The sequence below is a fragment of the Periophthalmus magnuspinnatus genome, chromosome 20 (genome assembly GCF_009829125.3).
Source record: "Periophthalmus magnuspinnatus isolate fPerMag1 chromosome 20, fPerMag1.2.pri, whole genome shotgun sequence".
NCBI classification, from domain to species: domain Eukaryota; kingdom Metazoa; phylum Chordata; class Actinopteri; order Gobiiformes; family Gobiidae; genus Periophthalmus; species Periophthalmus magnuspinnatus.
The window spans coordinates 14,047,513-14,064,253 of record NC_047145.1 but is presented as its reverse complement, the minus strand read 5'-3'; the positions used below and the strand labels follow the sequence as shown (position 1 = coordinate 14,064,253).

General features: G+C 41.7%; 2 protein-coding genes across 2 annotated transcripts; both read right to left on the bottom strand.

Annotated features, from left to right (window-relative positions):
• Positions 1-20: 20 nt before the first annotated feature.
• mrc1a (mannose receptor, C type 1a) lies at positions 21-9,456 on the bottom strand. The gene is made up of 30 exons (XM_033985552.2): positions 9,337-9,456; positions 8,475-8,876; positions 8,046-8,219; positions 7,572-7,727; positions 7,285-7,398; positions 7,049-7,189; positions 6,792-6,974; positions 6,492-6,649; positions 6,304-6,420; positions 6,127-6,242; positions 5,711-5,859; positions 5,434-5,633; positions 5,244-5,359; positions 5,100-5,169; positions 4,855-4,999; positions 4,752-4,790; positions 4,502-4,665; positions 4,368-4,432; positions 4,202-4,302; positions 3,775-3,914; positions 3,585-3,693; positions 3,339-3,514; positions 3,161-3,266; positions 2,809-3,041; positions 2,337-2,502; positions 1,695-1,847; positions 1,500-1,616; positions 705-863; positions 593-625; positions 21-504 (listed from the first exon to the last, which is right to left on the bottom strand). Exons 1-30 carry the CDS (start codon positions 9,428-9,430, stop codon positions 269-271), a joined length of 4,332 nt encoding a protein of 1,443 aa, XP_033841443.2. The 5' UTR covers positions 9,431-9,456; the 3' UTR covers positions 21-268.
• Positions 9,457-11,155: 1,699 nt separating this feature from the next.
• Positions 11,156-13,568, bottom strand: LOC117388089 (transmembrane protein 236-like). Its single transcript, XM_033985556.2, has 4 exons — positions 13,192-13,568; positions 13,018-13,090; positions 12,387-12,510; positions 11,156-11,853 (listed from the first exon to the last, which is right to left on the bottom strand). Exons 1-4 carry the CDS (start codon positions 13,461-13,463, stop codon positions 11,156-11,158), a joined length of 1,167 nt encoding a protein of 388 aa, XP_033841447.1. The 5' UTR covers positions 13,464-13,568.
• Between the last annotated feature and the right edge of the window lie 3,173 nt (positions 13,569-16,741).

Here is a 16,741-nt window from a genome sequence, read left to right as displayed (position 1 = left end):
TTTATTAAACCATTATTTACAACAAGGCACAAATAGGCTATTATTATTGTTCATGATCATAGTTATTTTTTCATAAAAAAAAATCCCATACTCATTCAACTAATCATATTGTGTAATGATTATATACTGGATGCAAAATTGTGATTTTGGCCATCAGTTAGACTAACCACTGCAGTCAGTGGGTAATAGATACACTTCATTCCTTTGCTATATGAAGTGTTCTTGAAGCATAGCAACAAAACAAGAGGTGTAAACAGGCGATGTGTGTCTATGCTTGTTCATTCTGTTCTATATTAGCCACCAGGCCCTTAGTGTCCACTGGAGTGCGGATGGGATTGTTGAAGTAAAGCTTGTTGTCAAAGTGGCTCTCTCCCAAGACAGCAGGCATGGGTATCCTCCTCCGGAAAAGGAGAAAGGCTCCAAGTCCTGCTATAGCGATTACAACCAGAACCACAGCCACTGTGATGCCTGCTGAGCTGTGCGTCTCCTCCTTTACCACATGGGCTAAAAGGAAACATTCAGGTAGTAACACACTGACCAGTAACCAACCATCTAATCATTTCTGAACATCTAAACTCATGACAGGACTTACCAGCAGATGGAGGTTTCTCAGTGGGCGTAATAGCTGAAAAAATAGTACACTTGTAACATAAATATTTATTTCTTACTGTTTTATGTGGAGGTTCAAACGTGGTGCGTCTTACTTTTGGGTGTTTTGCAGATGTAGGATCTGTATCGGCTGCAGCTGGTTGTGCTCCACTGTCCAGTTTCAGAGTTGATTTCAACACATTGCTCTTTAGTAGGCATCCCAGGCTTCCAGTTAGTGTAGTCCATCACTGTGTTATCAATCCACATCCACCTACCTGCCACAAGAACAAACATATCTTAAAACAGCTCTATGTAAAATGATTAATGCAAAGAAGCAGAGGTCCAGCCTTTAATCATATTCTCATGATAAAAATATAAATAATATATAATAATGGGCAAACATTTGAACTGGTCAGAGTAAATCTTGTCACTTGTGAGTAAATAACAGGATAAATTCATATTTGATACATTAATGGGACTCGGCCTATGACCACTAGCAGCACTCACTCACACACCAGATTAAACTAGGCAAGGTGGGTGAAGTGTTTTGCCTAACAGTATGCACTAGAACCACTGCTGCCTCACTGTGGTACTTTGGTATTCACTGCAATTATACTTAAATTTAAATTATTAGTTGCTGACAGTTTAAAAATGTTACGGGTATGAGTAATTAATAAGTAATAGTAATAATTTTAATATTATGAAGAGGTTCCAATAGGTTATAGTATTGTACTTTGTTATGGAAAACAAGAGCATTCTGGTGATATAATGGCCATTATCTTTGTTGGCGATGATCACGAGTATTTAATATGTCCCACGAATGATTATTGTTTACCCTTTTTATCATGATAAACCATATTTTTGTTTCCTGTCCCATCCATAGTTGTGTTTATGTTTTAGTAACTTATTACTATCATGATTCTTGTAGAGGCCGGTCCAGAACCACTTGGCTTCGTCGTGTAGCACCTCCAGGTATTGTTGGATGAACTGACTCTCCTGAGGGTCTTCAATGCTGACAAGAGCTCCACCTGAGAGATACAGCAGCCACTAGTTACTCCACCCATTCACCTCTGTAAATGTGAATACTAATGTGATCCTATACACACCCAGTTTGAGACACGCGACCGAGGCATGAGCCCAGTTATCCACCATGGAGCCCAAGAACAAGTAACAGTGGCCCCTAAAAGGCACCCACGTCAATTTCTTTTTTAGTTCAGGACAGTTTCCTGGAAGTTGTGGTGGTTGTGTAGGAGCTAGGTCTGAAAGATAATTAATTTTAATACGTTTTTTAGATGTAGGTACTAAATAAAAAGTGGTGGAAAGCATACTGCAATGTACTCAAGAAAAAGTACAGTTACATTACATGACTAATGTTTTATGAATTTCCCTATTTACAATAGCAAGTGACAATTTGTAGTTGAGTAAAAGTATAAAATGTGCAATTTTAGTAGTATTTTAGATCAGCCTTTTATTCAAAACATGATTAACCTCTGAGCTCTGGCCAGTCAGAGCAGGTGATGCAGTGCTGTTATGTGTGTGTGTTATTTGTGTTATGGGCGATTGGGACTTGGGACAATTTTAAATATATTTCAATATATATTTATATTGGCTTGAAATGCAAGTACATGTTAAAAATCTACTGAAAAAACATAGTAATTAAAAAAATCTACTCAATTAAAAATAAAAACTTCAGTATTTGTTGTTGTTAATATTTATTTTCCTCCTCTGCAAATAAGTGGGTGTCTTACCTGGTGACTTCTTACAGAGAGATTGGTAGCTGTTGGTGCATTCCGCTGTCTTCCAGGTCTTGTCTGTGTCCATGTACACACAGCCATAGTTACTTTTGGGTTCATCTGCGCCCCATTTAGTGTATGACATGAACCAACCATCAATCCACTTGAACCGTCCCCCTGTCTGCATTAAAATAATCATTATGTAGGAAACATTTTATAATAACTGCACTTTAACAAGCCTTAATAAAGCATGAATAAAAACATAATCAATAATGAACAAATAGTTTATTAATTATTTGGGGTTAGCAACTACCTAACCATAACTTCTTGATTAAGAAATTACTATGCCAGAATCATCCTAATTAACTATTTATTATGAATGCAATCTTAGTTTATGCTTTATTAAGGCTAAGTATATTTTATTAAGTAGAACTATTATGTACGGCAGGTGTACTTTCATTGTACAGTTCTTTGAATGAAAGAGTACCATGTTGTTGTTAAGGCCGATCCACACGGGCTCATTGTGTTTGGACATCAGCAGGGTCAAGTAGGCCTGGGTGATGGGGTTCAAAATACTGGCCAAGTCTGCATCATCTGCCTGGCACTGCCTCCTCGCCTCATCCCATTTCATCTTCTGAGTCACAAGTTTGTAAGAGTCGTTGCCAAGTTTGTAAAAAGACTTTGGCTGAACAGTAGTGGGCTCAACTTGAATCTGGGAATCTGGGTAAAAATACAACTGAGTAGTAATATATATGAGTATATATATATATATATATATATATAGAGAGAGAGAGAGAGAGAGAGAGAGAATGAGAGAAAGAGAGAGAGAGATTACTCACCAATGTTTCTTTTACAGATGAAGCCTCTCTTCAACTCGCAATCGTCTACTTTCCATAAACCAGTTTGTTTAGTGGAGCTTCCCACCATAACTACACAGTCATAAGTCTACATAAAAGAAAACACAATTTGAAACAACTCAGAGTTTCACCTTATTTACAGATGTTCATAAGAATTAACCTCTGAGGAAGCAAATGAGAAGCGTCCATCTGGGACCGAGGCAGGGTGTCCTTTAGCCCAATTAGTGTATCCAATGCCTTTTCCATCCGTCCAAACAAAGTGCATCTCCCAGTTGACATCATTCATGCCAATCCAGAGGTCTTCAGTGTATTTATGCATCTGGGTGGTTAGAAATGCTAATACAGAGTACTAAACATTAATAATGTTTTGTTGCCTTTGATTGTGCTTGTGCTTGATTGTGCTGACCTTGCTCTTTATTGTTGAGGATGGACACCAGATTTCCACCCTGATTTTTGCAATATGTCCTTGCTTCTTGCCAGTCCTTTTTGTTATCCCCTGTTACAACTTTGTAGCACTAAAGTAGACAAATCACATGTGGACATGCATAGAATGTAATTAGATTTTACAGTTGCCAACATAACAAGGGTTTAGTTACCTTTCCCTGAAATGCTGTCCACTCTGGGGCACAGCCTCCTTTGGGAATGTCAGTTGGAGCTACCGTTGTGTTGGTGAAGGTAGAGCTTCTTTTGCAAATAGATGGAAGTTCCAAGCCACAGTTTATGTCATTCCAGTATCCTGTAACATGTTGTTTGTACTATTATGTAATTCAAAGACCAGGCAGTATTAGTATCCTGATTATGATTAAGTAGTTGATGGGTGAACTTTCAAACTTTTGTAGTATAAAATCCAGATAACTCATTGTCTTTAAACATGTTACAATAATATACTTGGCTTATACTTATGTGATGGATCATATAAATAATCACATAATTAACACATTGACATCGTGGAAATTGCCATTATTCATTGCAGTTGCATTAAAAAATACAAGATATTAGGTACTTTTTTTTGACTGAACTTACCCATACTTTTATATATAGTTACACAGTTTTCATCATTGTTTGCAAAGTTTGGCTCATTCTTTTCCCAGGCAGTATACGTTACAGGAGTGTCATCCACCCAACTGCAAAATAACAATGCCATTATTTTATTTTAGTAATTGAAATTATAAATGGAAGTTGGACTTACCTAAAGGACTTGTCCAAGTTCACAGTCATGCCAATGTAGTACTGTGACTCTGAGCCCTTCAAAATCTACAACAAATCAAACTGTAAATACATGCCTGGTATGGTTTATGTGCAAAAACAATGTTAAAATCTTACAATTTCCCAGAGGAACTTCCTTTCACTCTCTCCTGTGATGACCGCGAGATCACCAAAGTTATTTTTGCAGAATGCCCGAGCACTTTCCATTGGCTGGAGTTCATTGTTGATAAAATATTGTGTGTCATTGTATATAAACCAGCCATCATTGGTTTTGTTGTAAACTGTGAAGAACATGTTTGTAATACATTCAAATACATTTAAAGTGAGATATATACAAATTCATTTTTTATGACGCAATGAATGGTACCTGGGACAATATCAGCAGGTTCTGGTTTTGGCAGTATCCCTAAAAAAACAAGTGTAATGTAAAAGCAATGTTCTAAAAAACTAGTTGAAATAAGCGTTTTTACCTTTGCGTATTTGGCAGATCCAGTCACTGTAAAAACCACAGTGCCTGTCATTCCAGGGGCGGCCATAGTACGAATTGAGCTCTGTGCAGTGTTCATTGTCATTGTGGTTATTTGGTTCACCATAACCCCAATTCTCATACTCAAACTAGGACATAATTTTGGAACAATATATGTAAGAAGCTTTTCTTGTCAACATATAAAAATCAATATTGTAAATATATGTAGTAGATGCGTAAATGACTTACAGGAGAGTCATCAGTCCACTCAAAAGTAGTTCCTTGGAGACGCAGGCCAATCCAAACTGGTTTTGTGAACCTATTTATAGTTTTTATCAAAGTAACTGTAGGATTAAAAATTACATTATTTAATCGATATACTGAGTATGTTACCTGGCATTGTTGAGATCGTCTTCACTATGAATACTTAAAAGGTTTCCACCAATGGCTTTACAGAAATCATATGCCCCTTGCCAAGTCCTTTTTGAATCCTTTTCCTTCTTAAAAACCTGTTACAGAAAAAAGATTTGACATTTCTGCTCAGACGTGATCACCTTACAGATATTGCTGTCAGAGTTATCACTTTAAAGCAGAAATTTCTGTTTGGGATGGGGGTCCACTCAGATGCACAGGTCAGAGAGGGAGTTGTGGGAGGCACTGTGGTCGGGGGAATGCCCTCAGCTTTCTTTTTACAGATGTACTTCTCCTTGTTGGTGCAGGTAATAACATCCCATAATCCAGCGAACACTCCAGTTGTCATAGCAACACATCCTTGTTTCCTGTCTTTTGTGACACACAAGACGTTTAAAAGAATAATACACATTTATGATGTCATCTGTTGATGTACAAAGGTGGGGCACCTGGCATGCCGACATTAAAGTTAGTGAATGTCACTTTTCTTGATGTGGTCCATTTGAAATTATGTTTATCTTGCATATTGGAAAGTCCTGTCCAGAAGTACTTCTCTGGTCTCAAGCCTACTAAACTGACTAAGAAGGCACTTTCATACCTACAACATACAAAAACATATTGATTATATGCAAGAAATACTAGAGCATATTTTCTTTGTTTGTTTGTTTGTTTGTTTAAATGAGCCAAGAGAATAATTGTTTCTTTGTAGAAGAAACATACATAGCCTGTATTCAGATACCAAGTCTAGTGACTAAATGGTCGGTGCTTTCATAGTAGTCTGTTTATTGTGCATCATTATCTCATTTTGAATGGATGACTATTGCTGTTTTAATTACTATCAAATAATTCTTGACTTGAACCTCACCTATCACCCACATCCACCAAAGCAGATCCTTCTTGTGAACAGGCTGTTTTTGCATCTTCAAATGTCTTTGTCTCCGCTCCAATTTTGTAACAATATGGACCATACCTAACAGATCCCTGACACAAAAGAAAGTGTTATAGAAAAGTTATGTATGATATAATTATCAAGTAAACTCACAAGCTTGCATCCTGGGTTAGTCTCCTTGTGTGTGCCCTCTGCTGGTCTCGAGGATCCTTTCTTTTTGCAGATGTAACCAAATGTTTTCTCACACATGTGATCCCCCCATTTACCATCCTATTTATATAAAATAATATTAGTTTGGATCTAGTTCAGACCTTGACTTGTGGTTCAGTATTAGCCAGTACCTTCCCTCTGATGAGGACACAGTCTTCTTGTAGATTTGTTGCATGGGACGGCTCGTCACTCAGCCAGTTTGTGTAGGTGACAGGGGAGCGATCTGACCATTCAAATAGCAACGAATTTTTCTGGTCATTCAAGCCAATCCAAATCACATCAGTTGGCACTGAGAGTCCAAATATATCATGATAATTGATCAATGTGGGATAAAAATAACAATACTAAAAGTAATCTGCAGTATGTAATTAAAAATGCCATGATATACATGTAAAATATTGGTACAAACTGAAGAACTGCTTTATACTTACAGTATCCCATTTGAGAGACAATGAAGCTCTGCTCTTCTATATTGGCTATGCTAGCCAGATCTCCTCCCTCTTTGTGACAGGCACTAAGAGCATCCTTCCACATCTTTTTACTCCTATCGAGGTAGTAACAGTTTCCAGAGTATGGGACCCAATGGTTTGGGCAGAAGCTAGGCTGGTCCCTGCCTGTTGGATGAAGGCAGCTTTCTTCACTGTAACAAAATAACATTGCTGCTCATAATGATTGAATGTTATTTTACTTAGAGGTGCAGGAAGAATTGTAGAGTTTCCTCGTCGGCAAATATAACCAAGTTTTTTGTTGCAGGAGCTGCTTTCCCACTTAGAGGCTTTTGCGGTGTTCATGGTTGCACAGTTGGTCCCTGGCTCTGAAGAAGGATGGCCTGTTGGACACATGGTGAATGCTCTATCAACTGACAAGTCTTTACACAATATTACACTACAATTATCTACATTTAATCATTCAACTAGGACTTACCTGGTGCCCAGTTAAGGTATCTGAATGGGTTTCCATTGCTCCACTGCCAGCCACTGTCAAAATCCAAGCTGTGTAGTCCAATCCACAGTGAAGTCCCGACAGTAGCTGTCAGTCCTGCCTCAACAAACAGTAAACACATGTGTTGTTGTGATGACTATTTAATTCCATCCTTAGAATAAGGATGGCAGTACATCCACAGAGAGTGTGGAAAAATGTAAACAGCAGATAACTATTGTAAGTGTAAAATAACATGATTGTGCTTGCCCAGATCAGCTTAAGTGCTGTACCTGTGATGTAGGACTGCTCATGCAGCTCGACAATGCTGAGCAGCTCGGCTCCCTGCTGTTGGCAGCTCTTCCTGGCCTGGTGCCAGGTCAGCACAGCCTGAAGGTTCCTCTGGTACTCCACTCCAGTCACTGGGTCAGTGTCCCAGCCCGAGGTGGCTGCACAAAAACACAGCCTTATAAAGTATTTTCTTTATTATTCACTCATATTTTGGGGGCGCATGTGTCAGTAAGTATTAGTGGTTAGTGTTATCTTTGTCCTTTTCCTGTCCTGGTGATTGGAGCAGAGTCAGGGGAATGGAGCTGGTGAGAAAAGGGGGAAATGTGCACATTTGTGTGAAGACTTCTCATGGGAGGAAGCTCTGATGTTGTTTTGTTGGGGGCATCTATGGGGTCAGCAACCAGATCAGTCAGGCTATAATGCATATGCAATTTTATTTGTGCTTACTTTTTATCAATGAAAGTGGTTTTGTTTACCTTTGGTTGGACAAAAGCCCCACTTCTTATCCTTTTCATAGTCCCTCTCAGTTGCACACCACAGGTGTCCGTCTGTGCGGCCGTCCTTTGTGCACTCAGCATACCACGTGGAAGCAAACTTAAATGGGAACTGACATGGCCCTCCAAATGCATTGCCCCCAAGAGTGAAGATCTCTGAGGAGAACAAAGAGGTCATGATTAAACATAGTGTACATCAAAATACTTAATACTTAGACAATGAATTTGTGTTTGAGGACCCTATTTGTTTTCCCACAATATATTTTATTTGTCAGGTGAGCAAATAGAAACTTTTACTACCTGAATCTTTGTTAAAAGATGTGCATTAGATTTAAAAGGTTTGTCCTTTAGGGATGTCACAAGATCAGAAAACTTTAAGTTATTTTGTTTTGTTTACTTAATTTCAGAGACCTTGATAGCCCTTGGAGCACAGGTCGCCTCGTGTTCTGTAGATCCTCCAGCGGCTCCACAAACCCGAGCCCTTGTACACCATGATACTCCTTTCCTTCTTGTTTCCCCAGTTTAAGTGCAGGTCTTGGTTCTTCAGACCAAACAAGGTGTCATTTTTACACTCCCAGTGCTGCAGCTCGCTCTTCTCATCACACTCAAAGAGTACCACTTTGACCCAGTCTTTGATTTCGGTGGCTGCCAAGCAGAGTTTGAGGGACAGGCTGAGGATGCGGGACTCTGACGCCCAGCGGAACTGCTGCTCTTTGGCATGAGGGTTGCACTGGGCAACTGTTATGGAGGTAGCACTCTCCACTTTTACACACTTGTTATGGTCCTCATTATAGATCAAAAAGGAACCACTGTCTACGAAAAATATGAAAAATGTACATGTATTTAGTGCATATGACAGGTAAGATCATACATTTCACTGAAATATATTTATCAACATTATGATGATTATGATAATTAAGATTTCACCAAAATTCTTAAATATTATATTTTAATTTTGGTGAAGTTTATAATTTTACTTCTTGGTTAGACATGGGCAGCAGATGATTTACATAGGTAATTCCATAACGTTTACCTAGCAACCATAATGTTAGCAAGGGTAAAATCTTCTCTACATTGCACAATAGTTTTGATTAGACAAAAAAAATGACAGCAAAATGAAGGTTTAAACTGCCAGAGAAATGCCTTCCTTGCATATACTTTTTCTTTGCATGGAATTTTCTATCCAAAATGTTGATGACATAGGTAAAAGTATTTCGTTTTAAAACTCACCGCTACTTACTGTCACAGAGTGAAGTGGAGTGTAGATTCTTACCTATATCAGCTGTGATGCAGATAGCTTGCAGCAGACATAGCACTAAAGTGACTTTGGTTAACATGATCCTGGCAGTGCTGAGTGGTGCTGTCATGTGGCTGCATGTGTACTGTGCCAAGGTGTGAGACCCAGAGCAGCAGTGACACTCAGACATTGTGCTTTCTCCCAAATCACTCCAATGGATATCCTGTCACATGGGGGGCTACACAACACAGCAATTTCCAGTTTTCAAAGAGATGTTTTCTTACACAGAGTGCAAAGACGTAAAGATGTGCTTGGCAAGCAGATTCATCCAATTACAAAACACAATACTGATTATAATTGTTTCAACATTCTTAAGAATGGGCAAGGTATGTGGTCAGTTGGATGCATGCATTAGTTCTTGTTCTAGTTCTGTTCAGTACATCTTATAATTAGGTAGTGCTTGGTGAAGATTTCTGCTGGCTTATATGGTCATTTGTTCAAAGTGAAAAAGGTATATGACTGGCTTGTAATCTTCTGCTCATTCCATTGTAGATTCTGATGGTACAGTGAACTAGGTTAAAAAAATATAGGTTAGCAGTGTGGCCATGTGTCAATGGGAATGTAGTCCATAGGAGTGCAGATCAGACAAGAGAGTGGACAGAGGGAAGTCCTGTTTCCTCTTCACTGGAAAGGTCAGTAGATATTCAGCTGTACGGGGCTCTGATTTTAGCTGTGTAAACTCAGTAGTTTTATGTAACTTCATATTGTATAAAAAATATATTTTTGGTTGCAGTTAACTTAAAATAAGACAAAAAATATGACAAAGGGTATTGAAGTCAAATTTGGTAGTTTTGCTGACAACATGACATAAAGCAAAGCTAGCCATAACTGGTCCATTTATTGTATGTGTGATGACACGGGAGATTTGTGGGAACATGGATGAGCCTGTTTTGCAGAAATGTGCCAGGAAACACATTCTCCTGAGGAAAGAGTGTCACAATATCTAATTTCTTTTAAATACCCGTATCTCAGAAATGAACCAACCCAATATTAATACACAGTTTGACAGTTGTATCTGAACATTTTATTGAATTTAGCAAAGAAAGTATAAATTCCACACTCCCACACATGTATATGTGCATGTACTTTAACTGATCACACAGTTAATTACTATTACTCCAATAATGTAAAAAGGGGTAGAAAACCCCAAATGCCATGTACAGGGGTTTAGGTAGGTATGGGCAATTTGCCAACATAAATCATATGACTTTCTAGAGCTAAGATCATGATTTCAATTATATCACAATCCATACAGTTAGAATCTTTATGTACATTATATAAGACATAACTAACACCGTTTGCTACTTATGAGAGCACACACTTAAATGTGATTCATTAATTCGACCTGTCTGTCATTCAGAGCATAACAGGCTGACAAGGGTAGGGAAATGTGTTTCTCTTTGAGCATAGAGCTGAATTAAATGTAAAAAAAAACATATATCATAATCTGACATTACCTGCAAAATAGAATATCACCATGTTATCAGGTTACAGTTTCATTCTTATCATATTGCCCAACCTTTGTTTAAGGTGCATTGATTAAGGAAACAGAAGAGTAGAAAACATTCAGGATAAACATAGGAATGTTCTTGGCAGCAAAACGTGACCCACTTTGAGTTTAAACTGGGGACTTCCTTGGCGTTGCTGCATGTTGTGCTGTCCAGTATTATTTTAACAGACTCGTTTTAAATTGTCTTTTGTTGAGCTGTATTTAGGTCCAAGTTAACTATGCCCTAAAGGTGTTATATATTTTATGTGCTTCTACTAAAATATATTTGGTGACAAGGTCACAATTTTAAAAGACCATCCTCTCTGTATTAAAAATCCTTAGCTTGGTCATGAAGTTAAAATAAATAAATGCCAGACATATTAGCAAGTTTTTCATCATGTAAAGAACAGGGGTAACAAAACCAAAAAACGCAACTAATCCGGCACGCACAAAGAAGAAAGGTAGATCCTGTAGTGCCACCCCGAGTGAGGAGAGCAGAGGGCTGTGTGGCATCACCACCACTCTCAGGCAAGAGAGGTAGCTGAAGATGTAAATGGGGAATACCCAACCTGAGTAGTAAACCAGGGGGTGGCCCGCTGACCGTACCATCTCCACTGTGTCCATCCAAAACATGAAGCTGTCCACTATCACGTCCGCTCTTGCATCAGTGGCACACAGGAAGCGCAAAGGTCCTGTGTATGTGTAAGGGGACATGGGGTAGGCCGCTATGCTCTCAGAACGGGAGCTGAGTCCAGAAATACTGAACGGTCTCCTGGAGTTACCTGGATGATCCGAGACCAGTGGGACTGTCCCGTTGGGCTCTGGACGCATGCTCGCACCATTTGGGTTACGGTTGTTGTTGTGCTGTGATGCTGAGGGTACAGACGTGGGCACAGCTGCCCCAGGCACTGCAGGCCCCGGGACAAGCGGATTTAGTGGTGTGACTGGCTCCATGTGTGTGAGGATTGTAGAGGGGATCTCTGCTTCTCTGTCTCTGTCGTTAGCTGAAAACATAAAAAAAGACTTGCAAGTTTTTTCAGTTCCCGTCAAAAAGTAGCCTAAGGCATTTGGTACACACAGTGTAAAATATATTTCTGCACTATAACATTCCATTATAACTTAATTTTAAATAAACTTTTGGCCAAAATTTTAAGATATTTGTGTTTTTGTGGTCCATAGACCAGCACAGAACAGCACAACAAGAAAGGGAGGAGAGAATGGAAATAGACTTTCAGCAAACTGGGAAATTTACAATGTGAAGGTAGGTGAGTTATGATGCAGAAACACTCTATCCCATTGCGTGGCACTGTGGTTAGAGCTAAAGAATTGCATTGCAACTTAGGTGAGAAGCTATATCTGTATTGTAAATTGTTGAAAATGTATTTCTAAGAAAATTGTAATTTTCTTAACCCATGACCACTGTTTTCTTCAGAAAAATAAACTTCTGGCTATTCAGCACTATGATGAGAAGTGTGCACAGCTAACTGAATTTCCTGAGCATGTGAAGTGTTGTGAGCACATGGACAGCAGGTCTTACCCCGGCCTGTCAGTCTTAAGTGGCGTATCCGCTCCACTACGTCCATACAGATGAGCGAGAAGAGGATGAGTGACACAGGGACCTCCATGAACATGTCATGTTTCATGTTGTTGTGGATCTGAACCTTTAGATAAACACAGTTACTCTAACTTAAAGATATGCATATTCACTAAATCAAATTACGCTCACAGTAATTTGAGTAAGTCATTAGTGGATATTTGGTATTCAAGACAATATTAATAGGTCAATTTGTAACTTCAGTCGAATAGGAGGACACAGAACAAAGCAAAAAGAGGGATAATTTATAGCTCTTATGTAAAGGCAGCAGATAAGCAGAGGTCTGGAAGGTCAGTGTGCTCTTAGAAAGTGCCACATTAAAACAGCCCAGAGAAGCTGGCCTATGTCCAGCCAGGAAGAGAAATGTGCCGCATAGACAAATGACTTGACAAGGCCATTTTTGACAGGAACAGGAACCCAGCTGCTTATCAGTGGCTTCTTGTTCATGGTTTGAGGATAATTCCTTTGGGAGCTACAGACTTCGTCAAAATGCTTACAAAGATAGCTATCATTGCAAATATTTTCTTGGTCCTAATATATTAAGAGAGGTCTAATGGTGTGTGAAAAACTGTACCTCTGAGCTGGCAATGAGAAAGGCAAAGCAGGGTAACGTGGAAAGGATCACATAGACGAGTGCCACAGGCCTCCTGACACAGAGATGGAGAGAGAGTGTTACAGTTAAACTGAATGGATTTTGGAGCAGATTGGACCAAGTGAAAATAAGGTTACTGCTTCAAAACACACTCACCACTTCTTCCTCCCAATGAGAAACTTCTTCTTTTGAAAAACCATATACTTGAGAGGGACCCAGATGAACAGCGCTGTGGAGGTGACATATGCCACAGAGGCTGCAACAATTAACCAGTAAGCTGTACGGCTGTCACCAGGAGGCTGAGCCAGATCTTTGACTTTAGATACAATGACTGCAAACCTCTGCATAACAATAAAGAGTGGTACACACAGCCCCACAAACTGAAGCACCTCACATATTGCAAACTTCAGCGTCTTCCCTGCCCCCATCCTGTGGTACTCTTGGGCAGATAGGCACCTCTATTCCTCTGCTTCGGGCTCTGGGCTCTGGGCCTGGCCTCCACCAGCACTTTCCACACACCACAGACCTGTCTGTACACCTCATCTGCTTACACTGCAGGAGCCATTGTATCAGGCCTGTCTCTTTGCTTGCGAGCAGGACACAACAAGCTACAGTTACCTCTGCCGTCCTATAGAGGGAACCAGCGGGGCATTTGAAAAGAAAAGGCTTTGTTTGGGAAATCAAGGCAGATTTAAGGTGACTTATTGCTTTATAACTGGAGTAGTATGTATACTAGAAAATGTTACCCTATTTATTATTTATTGTGTCACATTTTCCATTGAACCTATTTTTCAAATGCATTATTATTTGTTAATCCAAACCAGATAATTTAGAATGTATAATGATCTATTTAAAATACATGTGTTTGTTTATCATAACATCTAAATTGAAAAATGTGACAATATTTGTTACAAGGGGTCAATATTACATGTTTTGAATGTAGTGCATTCATATTATGGACCATTGACGCCATCTAGTGAAATGATGAAGACCTGCGGCCTAAAGTAAAATGTTCAGATATACACTAACCTAAAGGAATATTAGGAACACCTGTTCAATTTCTCCTTAATGCAATTATCTAATCAACCAATCACATGGCAGTTGCTTCAATGCATTTAGGGGTGTGGTCCTGATCAAGACAATCTCCTGAACGCCAAACTGAATGTCAGAATGGGAAAAGAAAGGTGATTTAAGCAATTTTGAGCATGGCATGGTTGGTTGGTGCCAGACGGGCCGGTCTGAGTATTTCACAATCTGCTCAGTTACTGGGATTTTCACGCACAACCATTTCTAGGGTTTACAAAGAATGGTGTGAAAAGGAAAAACATCCAGTATGTGGCAGTCCTGTGGGCGAAAATGTCTTGTTGATGCTAGAGGTCAGAGGAGAATGGGATGAGTGATTCAAGCTGATAGAAGAGCAACGTTGACTGAAATAACCACTCATTACAATCGAGGAATGCAGCAAAGCATTTGTGAAGCAACAACACGCACAACTTTGAGGCGGATGGGCTACAACAGCAGAAGACCCCACCGGGTACCACTCATCTCCACTACAAATAGGAAAAAGAGGCTACAATTTGCACAAGCTCACCAAAATTGGACAGTTGAAGACTGGAAAAATGTTGCCTGGTCTGATGAGTCTCGATTTCTGTTGAGACATTCAAATGGCAGAGTCAGAATTTGGCGTAAACAGAATGAGAACATGGATCCATCATGCCTTGTGTCATGATGTCAGTTTTCCCTGTCCTCCCGTGCTCTCTCCCCCTCCCCTACCTGTGTGTCTGGAGCTGGGTGGAGTGCCTGACTCCTCCCGTGCACACCTGGGGTGCATCAGCCTAATCACCACCACCTGCTGCTGAGTACAAGAAGGCTTGGCAGTCTACACTCGGTGCCAGACCGTCCGCGTGTAAAACGTGAATGTTTCTTGCTAAGCTTTGTTATTTGGTACTTTCCTGCAAATGCTCATTTGGATTTATGCACCCTCCAGATTCCTGCCTCTACTCGCCCAGCTCCTGCCGCCACGTTCCAGTCCCGGTATCGCTTCCAGCTCGTCTTGTCTCCTGCTCGTCTCGTCTCCTGCTCGTCTCGTCTCCTGCTCGTCTCGTCTCCTGCTCGTCTCGTCTCCTGTCCGGTCCTGGTCTCTGGTTTGTCACCCGCTCCCCGCTCTGGTCTTCGTCTGCTCCGCCCGCCCTGGTACCGCACCTGCTTCTATCCCCGTCCTGGTCCTGTCCTGCCCGCCTCTACCTGCACCGCACCCGCCTGACCCGTCTCCCGCTCCCCGGTTCCTGTACCTGCTCTTGTGACCTGTTTAAAGACTGCATTTTCACCGCTGTAAATAAACACTGTTAAAACTGCTCTGGTCTGCATCCTTTGGTCCTATCCGCACCGTTACGACAGAACGGTCTGGCCACTATGGACCAAGCAGGCTCAGATCCGGACCAGATGCGCCGCCTCACGCACTCTCACCCCGAGGCGGTGCTGGGTCAGCACGAACAATCCATTCGAACTCTATTGGAGCTAAATCAGACATTGTCCCAGCAGGTGGCACAGCTTAACCACCAGGTGGCCGCGCTCCTCGTCACCCCGCCTGCTGCAGCTGGAGCGCCACCATGCCTCCCGGAGCCGAGAGGCACGGATCCGGAGCCGTATGCTGGACAACCTCACCTCTGTCGCGGATTCCTGTTCCAGTGCGAGTTCATGTTCCAGCAATGCCCTTCTCGTTTCAGCTCGGGGGCCACCAAGATCCGATATATATGTGGATTACTCCGGGGCAGAGCTCTCCAGTGGGCAGAGGCGCGCCTAATGAAGACGTCTGTGGATAGCCTGGATTTTAATGAATTTGTGTCCACGTTTAAGCTGGTGTTTGACCACCCGCACTACCAGGACAATGCTGCCTCCCGGTTATTGACTCTCAGCCAGGGCTCCAGGACGGTAGCGGATTATTCCATTGAATTCTGGACACATGCGGCGGAGCTGGACTGGACGGACAGCGCGCTGCGGGCTGTGTTTGTGCGGGGCCTGAACGAGACTTTGAAAGATGAATTGGTTTCCCGGGACGAACCCCCCGACCTGCGGACCCTCATCTCCCTCACTCACCGTATAGACAACCGCCTACGGGCTCGTCGCCGAGAGAGACGCCGGTCACCGGCCCCGCCGGAGCCACGCGCTGCCCCGCCCCCGCCGGATGAGCCCATGCAACTCAACAGGACCCTTGTGTCGGCCGAGGAGCGTCAACGGAGGCGTCGTCTGGCCGGGGCTTGCCTCTACTGCGGTGAGCGCGGACATTATGTGGTCACTTGCCCAGTTCGGCCAAAAGGGGGGGCCCACCAGTAGCGCTGGGAGTACTGGTGGGCGAGCAACACATCCTGGACTCTTCTAATAGACTGCGGCTCAGCGCCACCCTGTGCGTTCGCACAGAGACCTTATGCGTTTCCGCCCTTATCGACTCCGGGGCTGAGAGGGACTTTATTGATGCCCAAGTCGCGGAGCAGCTCGGGGTCTACCTGGAGCCCCTCGAACGCCCCTTAAATGCCCAGGGGCTCAATGGACGTTTTCTGGGGCACATCACTCACATCACAGAACCTGTCACCGTGATTCTGTCCGGCAACCACCAAGAGAACCGTCAGTTTCATGTCCTGTCCTCCTCCGCTTCTCCTCTGGTCCTTGGTTACCCCTGGCTACGCGCCCACAACCCTGTTTTCGATTG